Source organism: Chaetodon trifascialis, chromosome 14, assembly GCF_039877785.1.
Source record: "Chaetodon trifascialis isolate fChaTrf1 chromosome 14, fChaTrf1.hap1, whole genome shotgun sequence".
Lineage (NCBI taxonomy): Eukaryota > Metazoa > Chordata > Actinopteri > Chaetodontiformes > Chaetodontidae > Chaetodon > Chaetodon trifascialis.
In genome coordinates this window covers 27353413-27363412 of record NC_092069.1, presented here as the reverse complement: position 1 = coordinate 27363412, position 10000 = coordinate 27353413, and the positions used below count along the sequence as shown (strand labels likewise).

Genomic DNA, 10000 nt, shown 5'->3' with positions numbered 1-10000 from the left:
GGGGACAATAAAGTTTTTCTGTATCTGTGTGTGTGTGTGGTGTGTGTGTGTGTGTGTGTGTGTGCGTGCGTGTGTGTGTGTGTGCGTGTGTGTGTGTGTGTGTGTGCGTGTGTGCGTGTGCGTGCGTGCGTGTGTGTGTGCATGCGTTCAGGGTTATGTGTTCAGCTCAGCCTCTCAGCTGATTGGTCTGGAGCTCAGTGGAGAGTTTGTGGAACTGCAGAACGACATCCTGCAGAAATACAAGCTGACGGACAGAATCCAGGTTCAGACGACACACACGCACACACACTGCGCACGCACACACAGACACGCACACACACACTGCACACAGACACGCACGCACGCACGCACGCACGCACGCACACACACACACTGCACACACACTGCACACACACTGCACACAGACATGCACACACTGCGCACGCACGCACACACACACACTGCACACAGACACACACACACGCACACACTGCGCATGCACACACACACACACACACACACACACACACACACACACACACACACACACACACACACACGAGTCAGGAGAACCATCTCTGATGAGTTTCATGTGCTGCAGGTTCTTCACACTGACGTCTGCCTGCAGAACGTTCTCCTGCAGAACGCAGACGTTCTCATCATGAACAACGTCTTTGAGTTCTTCATGGAACCCAGCGAACAAGTCAGGTCAGTATACACACTGCAAGTGTGTGTGTGTGTGTTTGTGTGGGTGGGGGGTGGGGGTGGAGGGTCAGACTGTTTCAGTCATGATGGTCAGGGACCAGAACGATGTGCTTTGGTTTAGACCCAGATCTGGTCTGGATTTAGACGCTTTGACAACATTAGCCGTGTGTGTGTGTGTGTGTGTGTGTGTGTGTGTGTGTGTGTGTGTGTGTGTGTGTGTGTGTGTGTGTGTGTGTGTGTGTGTGTGTGTGTGTGTGTGTGTGTGTGTGTGTGTGTGTGTGTGTGTGTGTTGTTCAGGGCATGGAGGTTCATCATGGAAAACTTCAGGAAGAAAGGATCTGTGTTGGTCACAGTCCCCAGTCTGCAGGAGAGTCTGAACCCTCTGCAGGTGAAACACACACACACACACACACACACACACACACCATCGTCATCGTCATCTTTGATTCCTCATTAAACTTTGAGAAATAAATGATAATAATAATCGATACATATTATCAATAATATTAATAATCAATGTTTTCGATCCAGAAAAGAGCTCAAACTTTCTCCGTCCTGATTCGTCACCTGACTTCCTCCCATGGTGATTGGTGCAGTGGTGAGGTGGGCGGAGCTGTGGCTCCAGGTGGTGCTCCTGGCTCCTCCTCTCAGCGTTAGCCGCTCAGTGCTAACGTTAGCCTTCAGCCTTAAAGAAGCTGTTCCCGCACTAACCAGCGGTCTTTGGTGGGCTCTCGCCTCGCTGCCATGAACCTTAACCTTTGCTGAGCGTGTCCGCTCCGAGCAGACGGCACAGAGGTCAGAGGTCGTTGGGTGAGAGCCCGGCAAGAGAAAGAGCAAAGGGGAGCCGGCTTCTGTTGGCCTGGTTTGTCAGGTTACAGTTACAGGAAATGAATGGAGGACAGGTTTGACAGGGACAGATCCACCCGTGGACATGTCGTTGTGTCAGACGACGGCTTCATACAAACCAGCGTTCATAGACACGTGAAGGATCTGAAGTGTGAAAGAAAAAGGGAACACGACATCACATGTATCTTCAGGACCAGTTTAAACACAACTGACCACTTCCTGTTTGTGTCCCGCAGGAGGCGCTGCAGCCCGGCTGGGTGGAGGAGCTTCCTGTGGACTACGATGTGTACCTGGACAGAGACACAGACCCTGATGATCTCAGACAGATCCACCTGTACAGGGTCGTCTGATGTGGACTGGTCTGGACTGGTAGGAACTGGCTCTGGTTCCTGAACTCGCCAGGACTGGTTTAACGTTTGAAGGTCTGAACCAAAGTGCTTTGGTTTGAGGGGATTTCACTTCTGGCCTTTTCTAGACTGAGGTTCTCAGAACACTAGAACTCTACAAATCCCAGCTCCGGACTGGGTTCTGGACTGGACTGTGGGTTGAGTTCTGGGCTGGGATCTGGACTGGGTTTTGGACTGGGTTCTGGGCTGGGTTCTGGACTGGGTTCTGGACTGGGTTGTCTTTCCTCAGTTCTCAGTAACTACTAACTGGTTTCAGTCATAAACTAAATCAGGTGAACCATTAAAAGCCAGTAAAGACTTCAGTCGTGTGCAAATCTGTTGCTAGGAAACATCCCAAGCACCGTCCAATCAAAAGCCATCAGCTATGCAAACAGGAAGTCACTGAAGCATCACAAGCATAACTTCCAAAAATGATTTCTCTTTGTGAACGTCAGTATTTGTTTTTGTTTCGGTGAAATGCAAACTAAAATCTTCGGGACTGAATGCTCTTGCTCCGTGTCGCATCTTTGAGTCTTCACGCTCAGTGGCTCGGATGTTAGCATGCTAACGTTAGCTGTGTCAGTCACGGCTGCAGTTAGCGGCTGAACGTATTCAGTGAGGACGAATCTCTCTGTCAGAGCTGAGTAAACACTGATGTTAGCATGAAGCTCTGAGCTTCTGTGATGTCACTGTGATGTCACTTTGATGTCACTGTTTAAAGTAGACAACCTGAAGAGGAGCTTTGGTGGAGTCACGTGACCAAACATTTGGTCGTGTTTAGATTTGTAATTCAGCACAGGAAGTCAGGTGACGCACTTCCACCCAGGAGGCTGGTGTTCGTGTCCCGTGTGAAACCAAACGTCAACGCAGACTTCTCATTTTCAGGTTTTCATTGTTTTACTTCCAGTCTTCACTTTCTTGGTCAGGCTGAGCAGAAAAGCTGCTCTAGGTTCAAACAGGGTTCCACACGGGACGCTAATGGCGGCGTTCTGGCAGAAGGTCCTGATGGCAAACTTCTCCCACATGTGAGTCGCTTCAACATCTGAAGAGACAATGTGAACCAGTGTTTGGAGTTCCACTCTGTGTGTCCCACGTGGAGACAGAGTCTTCCTTCACGCCTCTGAAGCGTCTCAGCACACCTGATGGTCTTTGTGTTGGGTTTCCGTTCAGGCCAAGTCGGCTCAGGCAAAAGAGATTTACCTCACAAAGAGAAGTTTAGATCTGAAAACTGGTGATCGAGCTTTCATGATAACGTTCCTGCTCCAAAGACGACCACATCACCGTGACGGAGGACGAATGTGTGGAGTTGGCAGACGGTCGTCCATGACGGTCCTCTTCACACGCTGCACCCAACAGCCTCCACCAGGACGTCCACGCGCTGTCCTCACACGTCACACAATGCAATGCACCACATTACGTCGGTGAAGACAGTCAGTGATGATCTGAGACCAGGACAAGAGGGACACAGTAATCTAAAGAGACCAGAGACAAAAGAACAATACTGACTGATTTTACTGGTAACAGAGTATTTTTACATTGAGGTGTTTGTACTTTTCCTGAAGTGACGGATCTGAATTCTTCCTCTGTGTGTGTGTGTGTGTGTGTGTGTGTGTGTGTGTGTCACACTGCGTCATCCTCGTCACCGCTTCCTCCGTTCCCTCCTCTGATGTCACGACTTTCAGCTTCAACAAGGGGGGCCGTTTCCAAGACAACCATTGGCTGGCAGCGGAGGAGCGGCAGGGCGGCCAACCAACCGACGTTGAAGATAACAGTGAAGCCCCGCCCTTTTACTCGCTTATGGTGCGTTCAGCTGACACTGTTCAACTCGGAAACACCATAACTGACAGACATGTGGGACAACAGGTTGAGCTTTTGTTTCTTTGAGCTTTAAAATGTAACCAGTGAAAGTGAAACTGGTCTAACTTCACCACCTCTTTGACTTCCAATATGACCAGTGATGTGTTACCTGTCCAGACTGGTATTCAACAGACACATCAACTGACAGAAAGTGAACATACCTGTTTTCATTTCAGTGTTTGTTCTTGTCCTTCATGCGTGCGTTGGATTCATGATGATTCCAGAAACCAGTCTGCTCGAATAAAAGTCAAGAGAAACACAGTGTTTGGTCAATTTACTCTTTAAAACATGGACTGGCCAATAAACAGTGGAGTGTCCAGTGTCCTGCAGGGATCAGACCAATGACCGTGGCAGCTTTCAGGACAGCGCTGTCCTTGTGTGAGAGGACGCAGTCGTTGGTGAGCAGTGTGTCCAGGCTGAGGACATATCCTGGTGGGTGCAGGTGTTCATGGTCACAGTGTTCCAGGTTAGATTTCCATTTGTGACAGATTGTGGGCTTTGGGCTGGGGCCGGAGGGGGGACTGTAATGTCCTGTGATGTCAGGACATGTGTTGGGACCGTCCACATGCTGTAGAACAGTCAGTTCTGAGTCTCACTGCTGGAGGAATACGAGCAGGACCAGAACCTGTTCGTCTGTCTGGACGGTGCTCCTGAAGTGATCATTCGCTGCAGCCTTCACAGTGTTATTGTTGCTGTTAACAGTAGTAGTATTTAGTACTACGAGTTGTACCAGCATGTTGTATTACATATGCTGTCTTCAGATGTATTTATTTCTAAAATTGGACCTGAACAGATCACATGTTCATCAATATGACAGAATCATTATTAACTGTGAAACATTTAGCTCTTCATTGATTTGACTGAATCAGGCGAACTAAAAGAAACACTGAAGTTTCCCAGCTTACTGTGGGTCCGTGAAGTAGATGAAAACTTGGTCAACAAGCCGCCTGAGCGCAGCCTTCAGCCGGGGACGACTTGTTCGCTTTGGACGGCGGATTATCTCTTCATCGTTACACAACTCGGTAAAAAGCGGCTGGAGAACAGTTCGAGCTGAGTTCTGAGAGTGTGAGCCGAGTCGCTCGGTGTGTTTTCGGGTTGTGGACTCAAACACGGAGTCGGTTCGTCCTCTCAGACCGTGAACGGCTCATTTCCATGTGGGCAGATTATCTGTCGTCTAACAAAAGACCCGCTCCGCTCTTCAGGCTTTCTGCTCGGTTTCTCCTTCGGTGCCTTCAGCTCAGGACTCCGGTTTGAGTCTGAGGGCCGACCTCACTTTGTTTGGTCGGAGTTTCGGTCTCAGATTCGGTCTTTGTGACTCGCTTTCCCTCCTTTTTTTCAAAGTGCTGCCGGTGGAAGCGGAGCTGAGAGATGCCGCTTCTCCACAGAAAAGCCTTCATCCGACAGAAACCTCCGACGGACCTGCGGCCGGACGAGGAGGTCTTTCTTTGTAAAATCACCCATGAAATCTTCAGGACCTACGAGTAAGTAGCTCAAAGCTCACCTGACTCACCTGTGAGCCGCTTTAAAGAGCCGTTAGTCCCGCGGGAGTGAAGTTTGAATGGTGTCCCGGCTGACAGTTGGTCCGTTGGCAAACTTCCAGACGACATAATCAAAAGCAAGTTTATTCGGGATGAAAAATAAAAGTTTTGTTCCCTCACAAACAGGTGAAAGTCTGTGTCCGCAGGTAGGAACCAGGTTCAAACAGGTGGCTGACGTTAGAAGTGAACTCAGCAATTCGGGGCAGGTGTAACGTTTTTAAGTTAGCTTAAAGCTAACGGAGCTAAAGTGAGCTGGCGGCTGTTAGCCGTGTTAGCTAACAGTGGAGCTGACAGTTAGCCGTTAGCTGAGAGAAACAGGCCTGCTATGAAACACACCTGCGGAGGCTCAGTCACACCTGTTTCACTCAGTACAGGTGTTGTTTGGAGCTGTGTCCTGAAGAGGAAACTCATGGCTGACCTGTGAAGCCTCAGGTGTGTTTCACAGACTGCAGCTCTGGACCTCACCTGAAAGGGAGCTCTGTGGTCATTGATTAGCTGTTGGATGAAAGGTGATCCAGGTAAAGTTGATCAAAGTCAACTGTTATCATTAATCAGGTTCAGTTTTTGGCTCTGATAGATTTTACACACCTGAAGCACTGAAACCTGAAGTCCAGTGTTTTCGGATTGATGATGATGAAGATGAAGAAGTAAAGTCATGTGAAAGTGCTGTTTTGGATTCAGAACTGAACATCTGAACTGAATTCCACTCATAGTTTTGTGTGTCATGAGGAGAACTGGTCTTGAACTGGTCTTGAACTGGTCTTGAACTCACTTTTCATGTTGTGGGATGACAGCAGTATTTCTTGGACACAGATATTTTCCCCGCTGGTGATGTCTGACAGGAGGTGTCACTCTCGTTTCTTCCTGTCTCCTCAGTGAGTTTTTCGAGAGGACCATCCTCTGCAACAGTTTGGTGTGGAGCTGCGCTCTGACGGGCCGAGCGGGCTTGACTTACCTGGAGGCGGTGGAGAGCGAGCGGCGGGCGAAGCAGAGTCTGCAGAGCTTCCCTCCGTCTCTGGTGGTTCCGCTGCTCCACCTGGCCACCCTGAGCCGGCGCTGCAGACTGACGGAGCTCTGCGAGGACGTTTACGCCTTCGTCAAAGACCGGTTCTTCCCCGGAGAGACCGTGGATGTGGCCGGACGCAATGGAGCCAGGTACTGGGGGGTGGGGTGGGGGGTGTCTCCCACACTCAGGTCAGACTTAAAGGACGTCTGTGGGAAACAAAGAGCGGCTGAAGACGTCGCAGGTGTTTGATGGACGGCTCACACACCAATGCTAAGTGATGGAGTCTGTTTCATTTCCTCTGTCGCTGAGAGGAGCCCCACCCTCCAGCCAGCAGGCAGCACTCTGACTGGCTGCTGCGTTCACTTCTGCTGCGTGATTGGCCCTTACATTTGTCCATATTGATAAAAATGTCCAAAGTTTGAAATTTATCAGGATCACCCATCTGTCATTTCTTGGCCCAGTCCGGCCTGACGGTGTCACTCTGCAGCTCTCCTCATCTTCACGAGCTTGATCGTGACGTTCAGCTCGTCGGTCGTTTTTTCGGACTCAGTCTTCTCTGTTCTGCTTCACTCTCATTGCATCGTTTTCAGAGAAGAAGCTGTAAAAAGCCTCAGTTCACTTCCTGCTGAGCAGCAAACAGCAGGCAGACTCAGTTAGCGGTTAGCTGGTTAGCATTTAGCAGCTAAAGCGCAGGAGCTGAAGGAGACCAAAACCAGAGCTCAGAGCTAAAAGAGTAGAAGACTGGACTGACATGGAAATAAACTGTTTAATGACAAGTTTGACGTGTGTGTGTGTGTGTGTGTGTGTGTGTGTGTGTGTGTGTGTGTGTGTGTGTGTGTGTGTGTGTGTGTGTGTGTGTGTGTATGTATGTGTTGTAGACATGTGTGTGAGATCCTGCAGGTACATTCTCCTCATTCCAGCGCTAACGGCGTGCCGGCTGCTAACGGCCACACCAAGCCAGCTGATGAAGACACCATCGTCATCAGCGACAGCGACGATGATGACAAAGCCTTCCAGAGTCCGGCGGCACAGATCAACGGGTCAGTAGGTCACCTGGTTCTCATGATGTTAGATCAACAGGTCAGAGGTCAAACATGAAGGAAGAGGTGAAACCTGCAGTGTTGCAGGTGTCTGACCTGACTTATGACTCACTCTGTCTGTCTGCAGAGGAGGACTGATGTCCACACCAGCTGCCTGTGGGGCATTTTCCCCTCAGAAATGACTGCAGACACTCCTGTTAGCTAGCAACTTGAGTTAGCCGCTCCTGTTAGCAGTATACTCATGGATGTGCACTGTGATACTGAGGAGAACTTAAAGCAGGAGGATCCTCAGTCCTGCAGAGTCTTCTTCTGTGGTTTCTCAGTGGATTTCTGGAGGTTTGTTGTGGATCATCATAGATATGATCTCCACAGGAAGTGACATCACACTGAATCAGCTCAACATGTGTTTCATGTCAGTGTTCACGTCTGAGGAGGAGGAGGAAGGAGAGTTTAGACTCTGATTCACCTCCTGCAGTATCTCTGCCTCCTTCAACTCTTCGGCGCCCCCTTGAGGAAGCTTTAGTCCTGCTGAAAGTCTGTTAAAGACCAGATCCTGTAACTTCTCCAGGGATGAAATGAGTCCAGAACAGTGAGTTAAGTGACTGAGGTGCACAGTGAAGACTTCATTTCCCAGCAGCCCCAGTAATGTTCATACTTTCTGAAAGTTACTGCTGATTTTTCCACCTCAGTGTGTTTCCAGGTGTTATGGACTTCCACTGCATGTTTTGTAGTAGTATAAAGCTTTCAGTGCCTCCAGAGGCAGCTGTGTGGAGTCTGATAAATGTCCTCGAGTGATGTCACTTGAGTCAGTGTCTGTCAGAGACAACAGGTCTGACACTGAAATGTGTTGATGAGGAGGTAGAAAGAACAGATGTCTGCAGCTGCTCCTCGTCTCTGCTGCAGGCTACATTAGTCTCAACCGACATCATGTTCTCCAACCTCCCACTCAACTGTTCGCCTTCCAGTTGCATTGTGGGTAGTGTAAGCGGCAGGTTTTGACAGGGAGGAAGAAAGTGTGGAAAAAAGACACTGTCGGAGTGAAATGCTAAATCTTTGAGGTTGTGTTTTAATATGTGTCTGTGTGTGTCCACAGGAAGAAGAAGAAGAAGAAGCCTCTGAGTCCAACAGTCTTCAAATACACAGTGAGGATGATGAAGGACGAGCACAGTGAGCCCTTCACTGTCAAAGCCAATCAGATCAGGTGAGATGGTTCACCTGGAGACCCTGTGACATCATCCATACACAGACAGACAGACAGACAGAGCAGGGACAAACTACCACTGTAACACAAACACGTCTTCCAAAAGGGACGTTTCTGAAGCTCGGGAAGTCTTTTTGTCTCATCTGGTAGTCCACCGTCTGCAGCGTAGAGCCCAGAACACGTCCACATGTCCCGATCGTCCCGCCAGTCATGTTTATTGATTATCAGTGAACTGACGGGCTGCAGTGGGTCAAGCTGAGAATGAATTGTAAGAGCGCCCTCTGTTGGACACGCCAAAGTACTTCAAATACTGTGATCATTGACTGCACGTCATTACAGCTCAAATATTGAGGCAGTCGGAGTCTCACGTGTATTTGTCATTACACTGAAAAAGCTTCAGGAACTGACATTTGACTGTACCGTCACTGTAATTAGTCAACCATTGAAGACTGGACAAATAGAAGAAGAAAAACATCATAGAGTGGAGTTTTCATATGAACACGTAGAGCCAGGAAAGCGTGTGAGCTGATGTTTGATTGGTAAACTGCTGACGCTCGTGTTGTTTGTTCAGTCGTAGGAAGGCCAGTGTTTCCAGAGAGAGACTGAAGCTGCTGTTTAAGCAGCACTGTGAACCTCAGAATGGGACCATCGCTCTCAAGGTGAGAACCACAACACCAAAATGCACATGACGTCCACACTGGCCATGTTAACCACAGAGGACAGCTTCACCTGTCTGTGGACGGTGACTTCCTGTCTGTGGACGGTGACCTTCTGTGTGTGGATGGTTGACTTCCTGTCTGTGGACGATGACCTCCTGTCTGTGGACGGTGACTTCCTGTCTGTGGACAGTGACTTCCTGTTTGTGGACGGTGACTTCCTGTGTGTGGACGGGACTTTCTGTGTGTGGACGGTGACTTCCTGTGTGTGGACGGTGACTTGCTGTGTGTGGACGGTGACTTCCTGTCTGTGGACAGTGACTTCCTGTGTGTGGACGGTGACTTCCTGTGTGTGGACGGTGACTTCCTGTCTGTGGACGGGACTTCCTGTGTGTGGACGGTGACTTCCTGTCTGTGGACGGTGACCTTCTGTGTGTGGATGGTTGACTTCCTTTGTGTGGACGGTGACTTCCTGTGTGTGGACAGTGACTTCCTGTGTGTGGACGGTGACTTCCTGTGTGTGGACGGTGACTTCCTGTCTGTGGACAGTGACCTTCTGTGTGTGGATGGTTGACTTCCTGTGTGTGGACGGTGACTTCCTGTGTGTGGACGGTGACTTCCTGTGTGTGGACGGTGACTTCCTGTGTGTGGACGGTGACTTCCTGTCTGTGGACGGTGACCTTCTGTGTGTGGATGGTTGACTTCCTGTGTGTGGACGGTGACTTCCTGTCTGTGGACGGTGACCTTCTGTGTGTGGATGGTTGACTTCCTGTGTGTGGACGGTGA

At 49.6% G+C, this 10000-nt stretch overlaps 2 protein-coding genes across 3 annotated transcripts in view; both read left to right on the top strand.

The window, feature by feature from the left end:
• The window catches only part of LOC139342303 (uncharacterized), a 14681-nt gene extending 10654 nt beyond the window's left edge, over positions 1-4027 (top strand). Inside the window, exons 5-8 of the mRNA XM_070979334.1 lie at positions 152-262; positions 581-687; positions 982-1072; positions 1767-4027. Coding sequence (XP_070835435.1) covers positions 152-262; positions 581-687; positions 982-1072; positions 1767-1880 — 423 coding nt within the window. The 3' untranslated portion in view covers positions 1881-4027. The remainder of the gene's footprint in view (positions 1-151; positions 263-580; positions 688-981; positions 1073-1766) is intronic.
• A 667-nt stretch (positions 4028-4694) lies between these two features.
• Positions 4695-10000, top strand: part of baz1a (bromodomain adjacent to zinc finger domain, 1A) — a 23308-nt gene continuing 18002 nt past the window's right edge. Inside the window, exons 1-6 of one of the 2 annotated variants that reach the window (XM_070979565.1) lie at positions 4695-4795; positions 5115-5254; positions 6188-6466; positions 7196-7357; positions 8451-8558; positions 9130-9217. In XM_070979565.1, the coding sequence (XP_070835666.1) occupies positions 5142-5254; positions 6188-6466; positions 7196-7357; positions 8451-8558; positions 9130-9217 (750 nt within the window). In that variant the 5' untranslated portion in view covers positions 4695-4795; positions 5115-5141. Of the gene's footprint in view, positions 4796-5114; positions 5255-6187; positions 6467-7195; positions 7374-8450; positions 8559-9129; positions 9218-10000 lie in introns of both variants that reach the window. The other variant, XM_070979564.1, reaches the window with a different exon arrangement.